Here is a 21,774-nt window from a genome sequence, read left to right on the forward strand (position 1 = left end):
AAAAAAAACCAACCACACAAAATCAAACTATATCAATCAACGGAAACGAGTGAAAAACAACTGTCATATTTCTAACTTGGTACAAGAATCAAAAGATTTTAAAACCTGAATAAAGTTCGTTGTTTTCTTTTCCGCCAACTCTGACCGCTCCAAATGTGTTCCTTTTTTATACTTAACTAGCTTTCATTACTACAAAGAGCTTATATTTGTGATAATGTTACTCAAAAAAAAAAAAAAAAACACATAGGTGGTATACATAGCCACAATCTGGATTCCAATTAGTATTGCTTTTATCAGAGATTTTAATAAACAAAGCTACAAAGTATATCTTAGGTATACAATTTTTAAACACTTCCATATGTAAGTTAACGATTTGAAAAGTATTTTAGATTTGAATTAACATACTGCTAAAATGCTAATCCATTTCAAATGAATCTCTAGAGTAAAGTCAATAACTCTCAGCTCATGAAATTTTACAAACGAACGCGTCCCTACATAATTCAAAGAAATGAAGGCTTATAATTCTTACCTTGAATAATAGAGATTAATTATAAAGAAATACAAGTCCCGGAAAATTGTCCTTGAACTACCGTACGTGTAATAGAAAATTTGACGATATTAATAAATATATTGACTCCAACTTATTTGAAATAATTTCGCAATTAATGGAAAGATTTTTTTGCTAATGATAAGCATCAAAACGCAATGAAATTTAATTATACACACAGCCTTCATTATGATAGGAATACAAAAGAGAAGACTTTCATACGATTACCACCACCTTTACATGTAATGTTTGTGATGTATGTTATAATATTAAAACGATGAGAAATACTCTTAATTAATTGCACGAAGTTTCTGGTGGCATCACGGGATAAAGCTTTTCATCTATTCATTACTTACAGACAGACCCTTTACAAGCAAAGAAAATGTTTTGTCGTCTACACTTAAAATAATTTTTACAAATAAAAAAAGAATTTACCTTGTTTATAACAGACAAGACCAGCAAATAACAAAGCAATCGTTGCCCTCAGAAGCATGCTGTAATTGTTAAGTTCACTATTCGATATCACAACGTTTTTGTTTAGCGAGTTTCTTGTACAGTTGTACTATACAATTTGCAAATTTCTTCTTTTTATACTTGAGAGAAAACAATGAATTTCTTATGTTCTTTCTATACTCTGACGAGTGTCTAATTATGATTGGGTGAAAATCTCTTTCAAAAAGAAAAAAGTTTTAAAATCAATGTGATTATTTTTACGCATGCATAAAAATACTTAAAGTCATAAGAAACGAGTGACCGGTGAAAAATAATGTTCTTCCAATTCTTGAACCAATGCATACAAACATCATAAACTTAGTCTTCTGTGCTCGAATTTATCATTTTTTTCGTGTAAATTTCGTATAATTGTCAATTTTTTTTTCAATCGGTCAGTTTTGTTGTGAAAATATGGCAGGTAATTAAAGTTCGTGTCTTGAAGCCGAAGTTTAACGATTGTCACCTGTTTGTCAACAATTGACGAAAAATAAACAAAAAAGCATGGAAATTGAGCACGTGTTTAACATGTAAATTCAGATAATAGTTTATTTTAAGGACATCCATGCGTATTGTGGTCACCGGATTTTTACGAGATGTCACACTGAGGTCACCTTGCATACGGAAAATATCTCGGGGGAATTGCTTGCTGGAAGGAAGCTATTCAAATAAAGTAAACTTCTTCTAAATATGAATAAATTAAAGAATTTTCTTCAGAAAAAAGTATATGTACATAAGTTTTATAATGAAAACTATCCATTGAGTTATTAAAATCATATGCATTATTTTTTTTTTGATTTGAGGTTTCTTATGACTTTAAGAAAAAATAAATTGTTTAATGCATATATATATAAATCAGCATATGTGAACAACATTTAAAACATACATGTAAAATACAAGTTAAAATCTGCATAGATCAGCAGATGTTTCTCCTTATTTTGTATATTTGAATATTTTGTATTTTAAACATTCACCGTTTCCATTCTCAGTTGTTTGATACATGGTTTTATATTAAACATGAATAGATTTTAAAATGGACCGAAATAATCACGAATTTAAATCATGAGTGTTAAACCACACATCAGAACCGAATAGATATTAAGAGTTGGGAAATAAAAAAACAAAATTAAACATTTATTAATCATAACCTGACGCTTTTCAAATTAAATTAGTCAAAAATCATAAAAAAAAATATGATATTATAAAAATAATTACTAAACATTATATGAACGAATCAGTTACAGCAGGGGGAAACGTCCATTTCTCTAATTTTTGCGCTATTATCACATTTCTTGATCGATGTGAGAACAATATTTTCCCTCACTAGTGAATAAGCTGTTGTCGGCAAATGATTGGTCGAAATTGTATTGTGACGTTGAATTTTCTTGGTTTTTTTTTCTGAATTTTCCTATTGTGAAGATATGGTAAAAAGGCGACCATGCTTGATGACGTCACATAAAAAGTAAACATATCATTAGAGAAACAGATTCCACCACTTTAACTCGTGTAGTATGATTTTTCTCCACTCTCAACTGTTAAATTTTAATTATTTATAAAGCTTTGCCAGCCTCGCGCTTTAAATATTAAAATTTAACGGTCTCGAGTGGAGAAATATCGTAGCACACTTGTTGCAGTTATGGAATCTATATATCAAAGACCACATCGATTAATCAGCGCTTATCTCACCATTGATAATGCAGAGTTGTTCGGATTTGTTCCCCAGAATTCTATATTCTTTAGGCGGGTTAATTTTCAATGAATTAGATCAAATATATTATAGGAATATATTTACTCTTTTCTATAATCTCCATATGCATTTCTTAAAAGAGAATTCACAATACCTAATGTAATATTATACATCATAAATTACATTTTACTGAAAAATGTATGAGACAATCTTTCAGATGAAGAAAGGCAACTGTTATATTTCTGATGAATACGTTACACATGTAGTTGTTACGACTTTATAGAATGTATAGGCTTATATCGATGTTGATATGATGTATAGTTATGTTTACCTTTTATACTGATATTTCCGCTTTCTCTTATACGACTAAGTGCAAAGTACAGTCTTATTTCGATGTATGATGTATATTCATTTTTTTGGGTATCTCTATTAAACTTTTAATTCGAAAATCTGAAATTTGAATTTAGGCAAAAATGATAAGTGTTCTGTCGTTAAGAAATGATGTCTCCAAAATGCTCGTCTTTTTTTCGCCTAAAATAATAATATGGGTGGTCGTCAATTTAACTTTCTGGTCAGCAGGATTTCCGATGCTATGAAAAAATCATAAACAGGCAGAATAGTTTTGTTTTACCTTAGACCCGATGGGACCTTGTACCCTATTCACAATCTGAATGTATAAGCATCAACAATCATCTCTTTATCTAATTCAACACAATTAAGAAGCAAACCTCAGTTATAGAAAATATTTATTGATTTTCAAATGCTGAAAAAGAGTTATATTCCAACAACATTTGATAAGAAAGTATAATATTATCATACATGATTAAACAAATATGTCATGCACATGTTACACAAGACAAATAGGTACAAATGTATTAAAAATGTTGTCAGACAATGTTATGCGTTTTCCAGGCTGTTTGTGACGTTTCAATACTAAATCCACGGAATGTGTATTGATTGCAATTATTGTGGGAGACGAAGATTCATTCATATGTAATAACTACTTTTGAACTAGCTTCCGATACCTAATAGAACACTTAAATCGGTGTTGTTTTGTCTATTAGTTTTATGATACTGTTTGTTTGTGTTATTACCAATCTTTTGATGCATGACCTAAGCCAATTACAACTGATTATTACAATAAGCTTGAACATATATTATTGTTCAAAATGACAAATAAACCAATAAAGAAAAATACTTTATATAAGAGGCAGCAGACAAAATCAACAATCTGAGATTATAAAAATGTTATGTAATAAGTAACCATAATGCGTTTTCGAAGGTCAATATTTAGGTTATACTTGCTATATTAGTACTGGCTTATAGAAAGGCAAATGTTAACTTGATGATTTTTCAAACAAAAATCCATGTGTTGCAAAACAAAGATACAAAGAGGACAAGCAGAAACCACAGGTGGTTGAATGACAGACTACATATCAATCACAAGAATAAGGACGAAAAGACAAAAACAAAGTCCATCAAATACATCAATAAAAGCAAGATTATGTAAAACGAACTGGGGAAGTTTGACAATAATGTCGTCAGTTGATAAGTTTTTTTTATTTCAGCTATTTAGCTTATCATTAGTAAGACAAGAAGATTAAAAAATCAAGATACAAACATGTTGACATAAAGATGTGATTTTAAATTTTAGTAAGGGGAGGGAGAAGGGGGTGTATGAAGCTACATTGTAAATGCATATTCTTTTATCATGTCAAACTCTGAACGTTGTGTTGTATGTTGCCCCTTTTTCAGAATCCTGGAAGAGCATCTAAATGTCATTAAAGATTTAAAGTTTCTTTGATCTTAGAAAAAAGAACTCTCTTTCTTTGTCCATCATACGGAATAGTTTGCATGTCGCTTAATAAAGTAGGGTAGTTTTCAAGGTATGTTACATACAAGATAGAAGCAATATATATCATATTGGTAGTTTAACAACTATTACCAGGGTCACAGATCAACAATGATTTTTTTCTACTTTTTCCCATCAGTTTGATTTGAAACTAAAATAGAAAATAATGTTGATTCATTTTTCGTATACTGGTATATTCTAGAAATGTCAACATTATTCAATTCTATGTAATAATTGCATAATATTAAAGACAGTATGAAGTTCAATAGACTGCACAACAGCAGTCAATATTCATCAATATTTCATCAATTATACATGATGAGTGCGGCATGTGGAGCAGGATATGCTTACTCTTCCAGAGCACCTGAGATCACCCCCAGTTTTTGGTGGGATTCGTGTTGCTAAGTCTTTATTTTTCTTTGTTGTGTTTGGTGTTCTTTTGTTTGTCTATCTTTTCTTTTTAAGCCTTGGCGTTTATTTTCAATTTATGAGTGTGAATGTCCCTCGGGTGACTTTTGCCATTCTTTTAGCAGCAGTGATTTGTATCTCAGGTGATTACATTGAGAACTTAAGTTAGTTTTCAGTAATTACAAGCATTCTTTCATACAGTAGTAATTTAATATATGGAAACAAGACCACATGGTATAAAGTAGGTATATGGTACTATTGACCTCATACAAAAATCACTTTTCCATTGTGGTAATAGATATTTTGTTTTATGAGGTCAAAATTTCACAGGAACCTGTATGATGTCCAGAATTGGAGGACAAATAGCGATCAGTTATATATGGCAGATGAAAAGGTTGAAGCACTTTTTGTGTGGGTTTGTGCTCTAAAAGTTACAGATGTATACAGTGCATAAGGTCCTGAGTTTGATTCTGACTCTGGGACCTAAAAATATCAGTACATCTGAAGATTGTTTTTTTTACTCTCCCACAAACATCTCTGTCCCTTGGTACCCAGACCAGAGTTTAAGCTAGAATGGGTACATCCTTTGTGCAGACAAATAGCGCCAAAGTCAATGGGAAGTATCATCTCAGGATCAGTTATTAGTCATATGTCTTCGAAGATTTTTTTATGCATTTGGGGACATAATCAGGATAATTTATAAGATAAGACGACGGGAAAAAAAGTTGAAAAGCTAGATTTACGTCGCTTTAACATTGGGTGCATATTGGGTACTGTAGCATTATTATTTTCATCTGTAAATGTACTTGTAATGACTGTCCAATTTTCTTCATAACTTTCACATATACATCGAAAAAAAGGTGGACCTTATATCCTATTGAGGCTTCTCAGATTCCGGAAATGATACCGAATTTTGTTTTCGTATTAGAATTAATGTTATTGAAAGCGGGAAATTTACGGTCCTTTTCTAATCAAACATTCTATAACAATGTCAGGTGCAATATGCAATTGGTATTCATTTGGAACTAGAAGGTCTACGTCGGCTGCTTCATTGTAGAATTTTCGATCTTGCCAATTACATGGGAAAGAACACATACAGTTAACTTAAAATTTTTTTTTATGTAAAACATGTCAACTTAAATAGTGTTTTGGTGATGATTTCTTTTAATATCACTTGCAAAACTGTCAGTTTGTGAAATAAATTTTAAAAAATATACGCTAGAAACCAATCACTTTCTGTTAATTCTTATAAAATGTTAAAACTTTTAAAACAATGACCAGGTTTAAATGTTGATTTTTCCCCTAGATTTGTTGTATTTAAGTTGGACAAATTCAATATTGCTTCAAATATTTTCAGTGCATTTTTGGTATAAAAAATATAAAAATAGACTCAAAGGAAAGTTCAAAAAGGGAAGGCCATAAAAACTGACAAAATCAAACTTTATCAATCACAATCATATATTTACTACAAATAGCTTTTATTTTTGATAATGTTACCCGCAAAAAAAAACCCCACATAAGCCACAATCTGGATTCAAATTTGTATTGTAATTAACAAAGCTATAAAGAATATCTTAGGTATACAATTTTTAAACACTTCCATATGTAAGTAAACGATTTGAACAGCTTTTTTTATATTTGAATTAACTTTCTGATAAAAAAGCTGATCAATTTCAAATGAATCTCTAGAGTCAATAACCCTCAGCTCATGAAATTTTTACAAACGAATGCGTCCCTACATAATTCAAAGAAATGGAGGCTTATAATTCTTACCTTGAATAATAGAGATTAATTATAAAGAATAGAAGTCCCGGAAAATTGTCGTTAAACTACCATTTGTGTAATAGAAAATTTGACAATATTCATAAATATTAACTCCAACTTATATGAAATAACGCGCTTAAACAAAAAAATCATAAACTAATTCCGTAATTAATATAAAGATCTTTTTTGGCTGATGATTAGCAAAGAAATTTAATTATACACACAACAGTCATTATGATAAGAATACATAAGAGAAGAATTTCATGCAATTACCACCACCCTTACATATAATGATAGGCAGGTATTACAATGTAGATAGAGAAAATAGATTATGTACTATGTGCAATAACAATATTGTAGAAGATAAATACCATGTTATTCTAGAATGTAATAGATATAGTAATGTAAGAAAACTATACATTAAGAAATATTATTGGCTATATCCATCCACTTTTAAACTTATACAGTTGTTATCAGTTCACAATGTGAAAGAACTTAATAATTTAGGTAAAATTTTGTTTAATATTGAAAAAAATCGTAATATGTAGTTGTATTAGTCATTCATCATATGAATTTATTTTCATTCTCCGCCATACATGTATTGTGTATAATTATTCTTATTTATATTACACTGACGCATTCAAAAATATTGTAAAATGTATATTCTATAAGCTGTATTGCTTCTGAATAAAGTATACAAAAGATAAGACTCATATAATTACCACCACCCTCACATAGTATGCGATGTATATTATCACATTAAAACGCTAAGAAATACTCTTAATTAATTGCACAAAGTTACTGGTGGCATCACCTGCTAAAGCTTTTCATCTATTCATTACTTACAAGCAAGGCAAATGTTTTGTCGTATACAAATAAACTATTTTCTACAAAAAAGGACTTACCTTGTTTATAACAGACAAGAACAGCAAACAACAAAGCAATTGTTGCCCTCAGAAGCATGCTGTAATTGTAAAGTTTGAAGAGCTTAAATCTTCACTATTCAATATCACAACGTTTTTGTTTAGTGCGTTTCTTGTACAGTTGTACTATACAATTTGCAAATTTTCTCTTTTTATATTTGAGAGAAAACAATGAATTTAATATGTTCTCTCTATACTCTGACGAGTGTCTTATTATGATTGGGTGAAAATCTCTTTCAATAAGAAAAAAGTTTTAAAATCAATGAGATTATTTTAAACGCATACATAAAAATACTTAAGAAAAAATAAATTGTTTAATGCATATATATATAAATCAGCATAAATATGTGAAAAAAACAATTACAACATACATGTAAAATACAAGTTAAAAACTGTACAGATTAGCAGATGTTTCTCAATATTTTGAATATTAGTATATTTTGTATTATAAACATTCACCGTTTCCATTCTAAATTGTTTGATAAATGGTTTTATATTAGACATAAACGAATTGTGGACAGAAATAAACACGAAATTAAATCATGAGTGTTAACCCACACATCAGAACCGAATAGGTATTAAGAGTTGGAAAATAAAAAACAAGACAAAACATTTATTAATCATAACTTGACGCTTTTCAAATTAAATTAGTCAAGAATCATAAAAAAAATAGTGTGTAAAAAGTCGAAAAATATTGTCAATGACATATTCTGTTTTTAATAGGAGCATTGTTTTAAAAAAACATTATCGATCCACATACAAATTCATGTATATTTATTTAGATTTCATTTTGTTTGTCTTTTCTTTGAATCATATTAATTTTCAATTATTTTCAGTTGAGATATGATTTAGTGAATCAGTTTATTTAGAGTAAGTCAAGACAAATAGTTTACACATCAATGATATAAATGAGAACCAGAACTCTTGTAACACAATTTTAAATAGATTGATTGATTGATTGTTGGTTGCTTAACGTCCAGTGGCAAATATTTCATTCATATTCAGGACGGTAACAAGTTCACAATAAATGCAATAGGTCTTGTCATAATAGAGGCCGTTCGGGATGATAGTCGGGGAAATTTGGACTGCCACAGAAAAATGAGGGTATATTGGATAGGGACAGAAATTTTGCATTATAACAGGCGGTCTACGGGCCCTCAAAGAGTTGTTTAAAGGGTTCTTAACGTGCAAAGAACGTTGCACTCTCTTTACACGAGACATCGGATTTAACGTCCCCAATCCGACCGGACGTGACTGCGAACTTAATACATCCCGCACAGCCAAGCGGACGCCCCACTTCGGTAAGCGTTTTACTGCCAGTCGGGAGAATGCCAAGTGACCATATTTCTATTCCCCAGTCACCCTTGTGGGCTATGTTTTGCATAGATAAGGATACTGTAAGATTATGTATGACCATTCGTTTCATGTGTTTTGTCGTTTGATTTTGCCATTTGATTCGGGAAATTAACTCATCATAGACTTTCCGTTTTGAATTTTCCTCGGAGTTCAGTATTTTTGTTATTTCACTTTTTTCGTCGTTTAAAATAAAATAATCTTTAAGTGTTTGGTACTTGTTTTATCGATTAAAATTTGCATTACGGCTAAGAGTACTCAATTCAAACGCCAATCTTTTTATTAAAATGGTTCTTAATCATGACAGTTGACTATGATACTAACATCAATATACATATCAAATGTGTAATTGGCAGTAAAATAAGAAATGGTTGTTGCAGTTTAAACAGTACGTGGAATCCCGCTGAAGTATTTAGTTGATTTTTGACATGACGTCGCTCAAAATATATAATAAATGCGAGATTTTTTTTAGATGTATTAGTTGAATTTTGTCATGTTTATTTAGTTCTTTTATGTTAATACTCTCCAGCAACAAAAGCCACAACTTTCGAACAAAACAGATCCATCTAGACAGTTTTATTTTACAGCATTTCTTGATTTATAGCTTTATAAGCTTTAAATTGAAGAATAACTGCAATAAAATCATCTTGAAATTTGAATTGGTTGGTGACAAATAGTCAGAGACTTTTGTTTTGTTATTTGTCAACACGCAAAATATTTTACGAACCTGAGTTAGATTATGAAAATTTACAATGACACTTTTCAGATTCCGTGTATAAAAACCGTTTTTCCTCTTGCCTTATAGATGTTTTTTTCTTTATTTTATTCTATATGCTATAAACTAATTTTTTCAAGAAGAAGAAACAAAACCGTGTAATTATTTTTAATCCGGAAAACTTTCATACGTTGTACACACATGCTCCCAGCGCAGTGCACAGGAACTTAATATATGTGTCCTTTAATATTGAATGACGATCTGGAGAAATACTTGAAATTTTGAAAAGTCTCAATTAAAACATCATAGAAATAAATATAAGTGACAATACAATATTATAATCTATATGTCGATAATGACAAATCATAAGACCAAGAAAAAACATACAACTTGTCGTATAACTAAATCACAGTTGTCTTTCTTTTTCTAATAAAGAATCTAGTAACATCGTTGATGAAATAAATCAAGTGTATATGTTCCGTATCAAACTGCAAAAGAGATGTAAAAGGAAAAAGTGAAATGACAAACATACCAAACTCCAAGGATAATTCGATATTGAAAATACCTAATTAAATGGCAAAATCAAAAGCTAAAACACATCAAAAGAGTGGGAAACAACTGTCATTTTTCTGACTTTGTACAGGTCGTTTCTCATGTAGAAAAAGGTGGATTAAATCTGGTTTTATAGCTAGTTAAACATCTCTTTTATATGTCTGATGCAAATACATTCAATTATAAGAAAATTAGACAAAAGGATATTCCTTAAACTGTTTTAATTTCAATTTACTGTAAATTAAAGTCTCGGAATGACTAAGAATAATTTGCAGGACATTTACAAGTGCTTATCTTTTGTGATTTAGACAGTATTCAGTAATATAATCATATAAACATTTACCCTTATACTTTTTAACCATTCTCTTTTCTTGGCGTTGTACCAAATTAAGTTTGCATATTTTTTTTTTTGCAATATTTTATAGATTTGATTAAAAAATATACACATTTGGTTGAATGTAGTATTTCAACCCCTCTATAAAAGGATATTTTATGATAATATTCATCTATCTGGACATAAAAGAAAATGTGTTTCTTGTGTAGAAAAATACTGCAATCTGATTGATTAATTATCCCGGTGTAAATTGTTCACCCCTGGATAAATACAATTTTGCCAAAAAATAAAAAGTATAAGAAATTTGCAAAACTCAACACAAAATACAACGTCAAAAAGTCAAAAAAATGAAAAATATAAAAAATAAAAAATAAATAAATTTGATGCCAAAAATTTGTAAAAAAAGATATTTCCTGAATATACAAAAAATAAAGAAAGAAAAAGCATTTGACTATACGCAGAAACATCGTTGAAATCGCTGAGATTTTTTCATTAGCCTTTTTCAATTTTACTTCCCGGTTTAAAAATGAGTAAATAAATTCGTTATCTTAGATGCTCCCCAGGGTGTATGAATTTACAAAAACGGTGTAAAATTCTGTACACCCCTGATTACTTCAAGATAACTAATGATATTTCCCAACTAATTCTCGTAAGGTAGCTTTAAAAGAAATCTACGAGCCAAAAGCGAATTAACACTCTTAACTGTTCATTGCTACTTAACATAACACTTTAATTTCGAATTTCGAATTTTGCATTTCTTTTATATTATGGAAATGAGTTCTGCTAGGTGTTACATAAAAACCTTATACTTATTTACTTAACATGAAAATGATATAAAGCTAAACTTACCGAAACTTTTTTATAACTTTCGTTCCATCTGTGCGAATGGTTAAGGGGGCTCGGGGGTCTAAATCATTTTTTTTTTATAATATAGGATTTCTCTATATTTTTCTATAAATAAACTTTATCTCATTCTGAATAGAAAAATGAAAAAAAAATGGCATCACCGTTCATTTAAGCTCAAAATCTGCCTTCGAAAGGAGCATACATTTTTGTTAATGTCATTTTTTCTGTTTTTGTTTTCTGGAGAAATAGCCGTAATATCGAAATAAAAAAAAAAAAAAAAACTGAATTACAGACATCGCTTAAATTTTACAATTATTTAGTCTATGTACAGCTTATTCGAAAACAATAATAAAAGATATACGTCACCAATGAGTTAAAAAAGAGATTTCAATTTAAATGCCAAAAAATGGCATTTATGCACCAAAGGGAGATAATTTGGAGCTTTTTCAATGATAACTACATTTTAAAAGTCAGCTGGGGCCAACACGAATTGATTTTTTTGGAATAATTTTTGTACCATTTAATAAGGTAACAACTACTAAAGGTAATAAACAAAATTTGTAATGAACAATTAAAGTTTTTTAATTTTTTTCTGAAAATCTTATACCCGCGAGCCTCCTTAAGTCTATTTATTACAAATTTCAAAATATGTAGTTTATTAATAGATTTTAAATCTTGTACTTAAATTCAGTTATCACGGTGCGCTGTACCCTATATGTTTTGTTTGGTTATTGGTGAGTTTACTATACCATAATCTAATTGGTGAACCTTAAATCTGACGTAACAAGCCTTTTTCAATTGGGATCCAAGGAGGAAGGCAGGAGACAATTGAACTCAAATATAAAACCAAAAAATATTGTCAGGAAGTATTTAGAAATATTCAAACCTTTGAAATTATACTTGGTGGTTTTTACTAACGCATTAATGGTGTTTCGTCATAAAGTGACGTTAATATAATGAATTATTTTTGAAGGCTCTCACGTCAAGAGCAACGTTAACTGAAATATAGGAGCACATGGCGACCACATGGAAGAACAATGTCATTATTACATAATTTACAAATTTGTTTCTGGGGTGTTCCTTTATGTCTCCCCTTTTCTATTTCAAGTTCATGGGTACTGATTCTTAATTTGGATAACTCATTTATTGTTTTACATTTACTTTACAGTAAATACTTGTCAAGGCCAATGTTATTTTAAATAATCTATAGGTTCTTCATATATTTCCTTGCACCATGCCAGGTTTGTCAATATTGAATTGGTTAGGTCAAATTTCATCATGTTTAATTCGGATTTTATTTTAATGATAATTGTCTTCTATGCTATTGAGGATTATGTTCATAATTTAGCTTTCTTTTATGAAATATTTTGTATATCTAAGTTATGTTTCGTAAAAATCGTTGACAAATTATTTCAGGAACTATTTGGTTTAAAATCTAAATAGAAAACGAATAATAACAGTCCAAGTGTAAAACGTTGTGGAATTTCAAGGTTAGATAAGTATTCAGCATGTTTATAACCAGATTCAATGGTTCTTATAAATATTTGGCATAATCCGAAAGAGATGAGATGAACCATTTTACAGAATATAAGTACAATAGTAATAGTAAGATTTGCATGGCCCAGTACTTGTACGACTTAATCATTTGGAAAAAGGTGGAAATTGAACATCATTGTTCTTTTTGAAATTTTAGTTTTGGAATTTCTCAGATTAAACTTGCGTGTAAGGATCTTGTTAAGCTTCTTTAATCAGTTTTCTATATCATTTTAGTTTGTAAGAATTTAATTCAGCATCAAATTTTACAGTTCTTAATATCGTATTTATGGCATTTATAAAATATTTTGCTTTTGAGTGATCAAATTTCCCCCCCCCCCCCTAGGATATGTTTAAGCATCATTTAATCATTCAAATATGGGTAACATTGACTATCAAAGGATAAACAACATATCGGGTATGTCTGCATAATATCGTTTTGAACAAACAACCGGTCACAGCCTAAATAATAATAATTTGTTCTGCATATTTTTATTATAATATATGTTTAAATTTTTCTGTTCGTGTTGTAACTATTGCAATGAATTGATTTTGTGGGTGTCGATTTTTAAGATTCACTACTGAGCTAATTTTTAATAGGACATTGAAATGTGTATTTTAAAAAGGGGAATCAAGCCTGTGGCTGCAACACATTTAATAAGATAATATATAAATATATATTTTTTTATCTATATATATTTTTGTACTAAATTCCATGTTTATTTTTAGCAATCATGTCTGTTTAGCTGAGACAGTCAGCAAGAAAAAGCAAGCTACACCAATAACTGTCAGTAGCAGCCCTGCAAGAAAGTCAACCAAAGGCTACCACCTACATGTATATTTGTACCTGTACCAAAGTTAAACGGCAACTTCATCTGTAACAATTCGAGGGTACATGTATTGCCATTTACAACATTGGCCTTTATCAACCAACTGTTAAACACGCGTCTGGCGTATAAAATTATAATCCTGGTACCTTTGATAACTATATATTCGTCATATTTTTCACAAGTGAACAATGTAAATGTTTGATCATTTTCAATTTACTCTAAAAAACACTTTTATGTTTAATATGAAAAGTCATTAAAGATAGTTTAATGAATCTTTTTTCTATTGTCTAATGCTAACATGTTACAATCATTAAAACATATGTTTTCTACTTTTTTTATAATGTGAAGGCGTAAGAATAGATGATTGATTTCAAAGACTGCCTTTTTCAAATATTTTGTTAATTGGATTATATAACTCGCTTAACACTCTCGTAATTTTGACTGTGTTATAACTACTTCAAATTTTACACTTTGGGAAGGTTCGGTATAAATTTTGCTTCATATGAATACACAAAAGTGACAATGTTGACTTTGACACAAGCACTCGACATATGCAAAGAAATTAATTTCCCATGAATTAATACGATTTTATTGTTATCTGATATTGGCATATTTGGATAAAAAACGAGATTTCTACAATTCATAATTTGTGTGTATGTGAAGATGTAAACTGAATCTCGTGGATAATATTATATAAAACTGCATGTTTCTTCTGTTGTATACATTTTGCGGATTTTTATTGTACTTTAGGGTTTCTAACTCTGAATCTCTTTAATTGTTTTATTATGTCTTAATTTCTTAATTCGAAAGGAGCATTTAGAAATATATAACAACAGATCACTCAGTAAAAAAACATAAAGGTAACTGTTGATAATTTAGATGAAGCATTGCACTAGATAAAAAATATCACTGAATTTCAAAAAATGTCTTTGAATGAATATATGTAGTAGAGATAATCAAGTAACCGAATATACATCATACGTTGACATCGAAATAAGACTGTACTTTCTACTAAGTCGTATAAGAGAAAGTGGAAATATCAGTATGAAAGGTAAACATAACTATACATCATATCAACATCGATATAAACCTATACATTCTATAAATTGTAAAAACTAAATGTATAACGTATTCATCAGAAATATAACAGTTGTCTTTCTTCATCTGAAAGATTGTCTCATACATTTTTCAATAGTATGTAATTTATGATGTATAATTTAACTTTAGATATTTCTATGCGAATTCTCCTTTAAGAAATGCATATGAAGAATATAGAAAAGAGTAAATATATATTCCTATATTATCTTTGATCTAATTCACTGAAAATTAAATTCTGGGGATCAAATCCGAACTATTTGCCGTTTCAGAATGTATCCTGGGTAATATTTCCAAAAGAGTGATTGGTTTAAAACGTTCAAAATAAAGGCAACAGTAGTATACCGCTGTTAAAAACTCGTAAATCGATGGACAAAAAACAAAATCGGGGTAACAAACTAAAACTGAGGGAAACGCATTAAATACAAGAGGAGAACATCGACACAACATTAAAATGTAACACACACTAAACAATGAAAATTCAACAAATTATGTAACTTTTTTTTTTCATTTTGGTGTAAGAACAATAAGAAGACCCGTAGTCCTCTAGATTATGAAACGGTGAGTTCTGCCTTTACGGTATTAATAGTGAGGTTACCGCTGATCAATCGATGTGGTCTTGGATATACAGATTCCATAACTGCAACAAGTGTGCTACGATATTTCTCCACTCGAGAGAGTTAAATTTTAACATTTAAAGCGCGAGGCTTTCCGAGCTTTTTAAATCATTAAAATATAACTGTTGACTGTGGAGAAATATCGTAATACACGAGTTATAGTGGTTTCTCTAATAATTTGTAGCCCTCCTTTTCAAAGATTTGAAGAAATATGTGTACTTTTGATATGACTTCATGAAGCATAGTCGCCCTTTTTATGACGTCACAATAAGGAAAATTAAAAAAAAAAAAAAAAAAAATTAACGTCACAATAAATTTTTGACCACTCATTTGCCGAGAACACAGTTTTCATTAGTGAGGAGAAATAATTTTTCACACCGATCAAGAAATGTGAAAATAGCGCAAAAAAATTAGAGAAATGGCCGTTCACCCCTGCTGTAACATATAATTTTTAGTAATTATTTTCATAATATCTTTTTTTTTTTTTAATTTAAAATTCTTGACTCTTTACATCTATTCGGTTTAACACTCAGGCTATGAAAGTTGCCAAATCCAATTCAATTTATTTGACTAAAATATTGTTTAAACTAAACTAACACTCATGAATTAAATTCCTGATTATTTCGGTCCATTTTTAAAATCTATTTTTGTTTAATATAAAATAATTTATAACAAACTTGAGAATGGAAACGGCGAATGTTTAAAATACAAAATGTACAAAATATGGAGAAACATCTGCTAATCTATGCAGATTTTAACTTGTATTTTTACATGTTTGTTGTAATTGTTTTTCACATATGCTGATTTATATATATACATGCATTAACCAATTTATTTTTTCTCAAGTATTTTTATGCATGTGTAAAAATAATCTCATTGATTTTAAAACTTTTTCTTTTTGAAAGAGATGTTCACCCAATCAGAATAAGACACTCGTCAGAGTATAGAAAGAACATATTAAATTCATTGTTTTCTCTCAAGTATAAAAAGGAGAAATTTGCGAATTGTATAGTACAACTGTACAAGAAACTCGCCAAACAAAAACGTTGTGATATTGAATAGTGACGATTTAAGCTCTTCAAACTTTACAATTTCATCATGCTTCTGAGGACAGCAATTGTTTTGTTGTTTTCTGTTCTTGTCTGTTATAAACAAGGTAAATACTGTTTTTTTGTAGAAATTATTTTATTTGTAGAGGACAAAATGTGTTCCTTTCTTGTAAGTAATGAATAGATGAAAAGCTTTAGCAGGTGATGTTACCAGAAACATTGGAATGCGTTCGTTTGTAAAATTTGATGAGCTGAGAGTTAATGACTTTACTCTAGAGATTCATTGAAACTGATAAGCTTTTTAGCAGTAAGTTAATTCAAATGTAAAAAAGCTGTTCAAATTGTTAACTTACACACGGAAGTGTTTAAAAAGAGTATACCTAAGATATACTTTATAGTTTGTTTATTACAATTTGATAAAAGCAATACTAATTGAAATCCAGATTGTGGCTATGTATGCCACCTATGTCGTGTTGTTTTCGGGTAACATTATCAAAAATATAAGCTCTTTAAAGTAAATGAAAGCGAGAGTTGAGTATAAAAAGGAACAATTTGGAGCGGTCAGAGTTGGCGGAAAATAAAACAACGAACATTATTCAAGTCTTTTGAATGCCTGCACCAAGTTAGAGATGAGACAGTTAATTTTCTCTCGTTTCCGTCGATTTCCCCTTTTTGACCACAAATCTATGAAATTATCTATATCTAAACATGGTAATTATTTTAAAAGTTTTAACATTTTGTAAGATTTCACAGAAAGTGATTGGTTTCTAGCGAGGATGTTATAAATGTAGCAAACTGACAGTTTTGCAATTGGTACTGATAAAAATCATCACCAAGACACTATTTAAGTTGACATGTTTTACATAATTGTTTTTTTTTTTTAAGTGAACTGTATGTGTTCATGGCCATGTAATTGGCAAGAGCGAACATTCTACAATGAAGCAGCCGATGTAGACCTTCTTGTTCCAAATGCATACCAATTAAAAATCGCACCTGCCACTGTTATAGAATGTTTGATAAGAGAAGGACCGTTCATTGTTAACAGGTAAGTGAAAAGCTTTTTCCAGTCGCGTTCATCTTTGTAAAAATCTAATTTCTATTTTATCGAGAAAAAAAAACCCGACTTTAATTGACTTGTATGATAATTTTAAACCAAAATAAATAACAAAACAATTCATTTAGAAAAAAAGTTGCACAGTAAATACACGGATATTGTAATTGATGATACATCATGGTTTTCTTTTTTCAGACGAGGTGCCAATAAAGACTTTTATAGATGTATAAAAATTAACGACGTGTGTAAGAACAGCTTTGTGGTGATAGAAACACCTCTAAGTAAGTTCAATTATCTAAAATGTAGTAAAGAAAAGAGAAATACAGAAACGATGTAGATATAAAGGGAAATATATTATAATAGATTTATTGTTTGGTGCTCAATTGCTGGTATCTGTTTTATGAAAATATCAGTTTCATTTGTCTGATTGTAATTGTATGTTATACTTTGAATTCTCTTACAATGCAGTGTGTCAGGTAACCCTTGGTTTCATCTTGTTTTGTATGGTTCTTTCTAAAGGAATAAATATTACATTAAATGATTATTTCTCGGTTTGTATTTTAGTAAATTTATTAGATTGTTTGATCTGTGTTCAAACATAATAAAAATTTGGCATCAAAATTATTTCGAAAAATAAAAATCAGAAATGTGTCAATCATTCTTTTTTCTCCTTTCGTATTAACATAAAAAGAAACCTTCAAATCTTCTGTGGTTTACTTGATACATAATGTTCAAAAAACCATTATAAAGAACGATATATAAACCGGTTTCAAGATATTAAACTAACTATCTTTTAAAAGTATTATCAACAGTTCTTTCTACAGTAACAAATTAACAGCAGAGATATTCTAATGTTTAATATTCAACATGAGGTGTCAATCAGATTTGGAGTCTTAAGATTCTAAAGATATAATGCAAAACCTTCAACCACGACCTTTTAAGTAATGCCAATGATTTTTCTACACTTTACAATAGAATACCTCCTACTCAATTGAAAAATGGAAAACAACGTCTCATTAAACGGGTAACAGCCTTTCTGTTCCATTACATCTACACAAATCGGAATCGTAGATACATATTCTTGCTTTAGGTCATGCGAAATCTTTCTTTGTAAATAATCGCGCTAATCATAGAAAAAAAGATATTCCGTTAATGGTAATTATAATCAAAATGATGGTTTGTTTCGACAGCATATTTGTTGAGTTTGGTGACAGAGAGTCAGTTTTTGTTTTTCAACTGTGTACTCCTATTGCCAACTTAATTTTGTTGTCATTTGAAGCAGAACTCGTACAAAGCCTTTACAAAGACAAAAATACATCTTTTAAAGAACTATAATGTCCATTCCACATAAATCGCTGATGTTTTGTCAATCAATAACCACATATGTGTGGGTGCTTGCATCTCATATTTCAAAGAAGTGTCTTAATTTCTACATAACGCTCGTGTAGGTTCACACTGTACGAATTGCATCACCCTTACACAAAAACTGCTTAGACTTGGTTGTTAAAAAAAAGACAAAATCATATTTCAGAGTCTTTTCATGTCCCTTTTGTATATATTGATGATCTTCTGTTAACCAATCTTTACATTTCAGTGGGTACTTGCATCTCAGTTATCTCAGTCATTAATTACTCTCGTGCATTTTCACTTTTCGAACTTCATCAACGGGCATGTGATCCCTACAAAAAAATCTACTCCAACTGAGTCATAAGGTTATACGATTTAAATCGACGCTACATAAGTTTACGGTCATGATCACACATCGGTTAACCGATACAATGTTTCTATGTCTCCACTCAAAAGCGATATGTTTTCATTGTTTGGTATTATCTTTAGATACCAGAACAGTCGTATGATCTGTAAAATTACTGACTGTGTCCTATTACCTGTTGTGAAAGTTTGTTTGAGTGATAACCTTCACGGTGGGTCATACATGCACAGCAGGAGACGTTTATCCTGTCGACGCTTCCGATTTCGATCCTATTTGAACTTATGTGAATCTCTCAGTTTGTGTTTGTTAGCTTTATTTGTCGTCCCTGTCGATTTATGAATTTCGAAAATCGATTATCAGCAATATTTTTAAGAATACTCTAGCCAGCCCGTTAAACTTCATTTGATTTTTAAACATATTGTTTTGTTATATTAAATATTTCGTATTCCAAATAATTACCAAATTAAATTTTATGGTGGTTTATTTTGTATCACAGTCAGACAGGATTTTCCTCCAAATTTGTGCGACATCTGTACTCCTGGAAATCTTACCAGCAAGCCACAAGTATGGGTCGGTAAGTACACTTTACATGTTATAGTAAAACAAATATTGGATCGCATTGTTAGGTCTCTAGTCTGTAGTCAAACGTTTTACAGGTACGACTGCAGACCAACATGGCACGAATACAGCCATTGACATAACATGATTTTACCAACTCCCTCGACACGATTATAATCGATAATTTTCAAATTACAAGTTTTCATTTAAACCCGCCTAGAATCGAACTCACTACCACCTGCTCTCTACTTTTGAAACTTTACCGACACATTTCGATATAATAAATTTCAACACCACATGCAAATGTAACTGTAATATTAAGAGATATTTCCATCAATATTTATCAAGAAAAAACAAAATTAACCTATATTAAAAAGAAGATGTGGTATGATTGCCATTGACACAACCGTCCAGAAGAGACCAAAATGACACAGAAATTAACACCAATAGGTCAACGTACGGCCTTCAACATGGAGCAAAGCCCCTACCGAATAGTCAGTTTTAAAAGGCCCCGAAATTACAATGTAAAGCAATTATGATGACCTAAAGTTGCTTTAATCTACGTCATTTAGACTGTGATCGAAAGTGGTCTCATTGGCAATTATATCACAGTTCCTTGTTTGTTTATAGCTTACTCAAAAACTTTATACACAAATATAACAATATCATTTTCAACACATTGTTTATATTGTAGAGCAATTATGCATAATAATGAACATTGTGTTTTCTCTCCCTATTAAACTAATCATAGATTTTCTTTTGAACAGAGAATCGACGTTCCTATTTTAATTATTGTTTCAGCAAAAGAGAACACTTGTGAGTATGGTTCCGTACACTTAAGGTTTTTTTTTCATGAATAATTACTACAGAATTCCAGAAGTTATCTAAGTATTGATAAAGATTTTCTTAACAATGTACACGTCTTGAAAATAATCTGTATATTGTGCATTTTGTTTTATATTAAGTACAAATCAATAATAAGTCAATAAATAACATCGTTGTATGATAAAAAAAAAACCAAAACCCTTAGACATTGCGTCAATAAAAGTGACCGTGTCGTGTCGTTCTATTTTTATAAATTTTGTAAAGTATTTTTTAAAATTTTTCCCCCTTTGAAAAAAACCATCAAGGTGTAGCATAAATTTAAAAACAACTTTTGCTATTATTTGTTTTGTTAGATCTAGGATGCGATGTACCAAAGAACTGTCCTGTACAACGTCGTACAGACATTCAATGTAATGGATGTGAAGAGAACCAACCAAATGATGATATAGCCTGCAGCACTTGTAAAAAGGAGGAAAGAAAAAAGTGGGAATATCAAAGGACATATTCCGGAGAGAAGAAGAAATCAACCTACGGTTCATATTCCGGGGAGAAGAAGAAATCAACCTATGGTTCACATTATATACGTTCTTTCAGAGGCTAAACGTAAAAGGAAAAATATGCTGAACCACTGTCATGTTTCAATAGAAAAAGCAAAATATTGAAAATAAATATCAGCAAATATTCTTTAGTTATCCTTATAATATAGACAACTTTCGATTTCGTGCAATTTCCATTGAAATTTCCCATGCTTATGTTCTAACGTTATAAATGACCTCGTGTATGTCAATTGACACCGCGTCTACCGGTGTAATGATACTTTGCTATTGGGAATTGATTTCACTTTTACTATGCATAGGCTTTACTCTTTTTGAATTTGGAATTATGCCTAAAAGGAGGCAAAACTGTTTTTGAACAATAAAATCTTTGCTTTACAATCCAAATATTGCAGTAGATAGACGTTTAATCGTTCGTATCATCTAGTATAGGTTAATTTTCAATAAACAATGACATTCAAATGGGAACCAATTGTGC

The 21,774-nt window shown here is 30.1% G+C and overlaps 2 protein-coding genes across 2 annotated transcripts in view; one reads left to right on the forward strand and one right to left on the reverse strand.

The window, feature by feature from the left end:
* LOC139510568 (uncharacterized) overlaps positions 1-7,775 on the reverse strand; it is a 29,917-nt gene extending 22,142 nt beyond the window's left edge. The window contains exon 1 of the mRNA XM_071297132.1: positions 7,653-7,775. Coding sequence (XP_071153233.1) covers positions 7,653-7,710 — 58 coding nt within the window. The 5' untranslated portion in view covers positions 7,711-7,775. The remainder of the gene's footprint in view (positions 1-7,652) is intronic.
* Positions 7,776-16,541: 8,766 nt separating this feature from the next.
* On the forward strand, positions 16,542-21,423 carry LOC139512230 (uncharacterized). Its single transcript, XM_071299682.1, has 6 exons — positions 16,542-16,701; positions 17,480-17,639; positions 17,844-17,929; positions 19,856-19,933; positions 20,719-20,733; positions 21,096-21,423. Exons 1-6 carry the CDS (start codon positions 16,644-16,646, stop codon positions 21,341-21,343), a joined length of 645 nt encoding a protein of 214 aa, XP_071155783.1. The 5' UTR covers positions 16,542-16,643; the 3' UTR covers positions 21,344-21,423.
* The last annotated feature ends 351 nt before the right edge of the window (positions 21,424-21,774 follow it).

The sequence above is a fragment of the Mytilus edulis genome, chromosome 2, assembly GCF_963676685.1.
Source record: "Mytilus edulis chromosome 2, xbMytEdul2.2, whole genome shotgun sequence".
Lineage (NCBI taxonomy): Eukaryota > Metazoa > Mollusca > Bivalvia > Mytilida > Mytilidae > Mytilus > Mytilus edulis.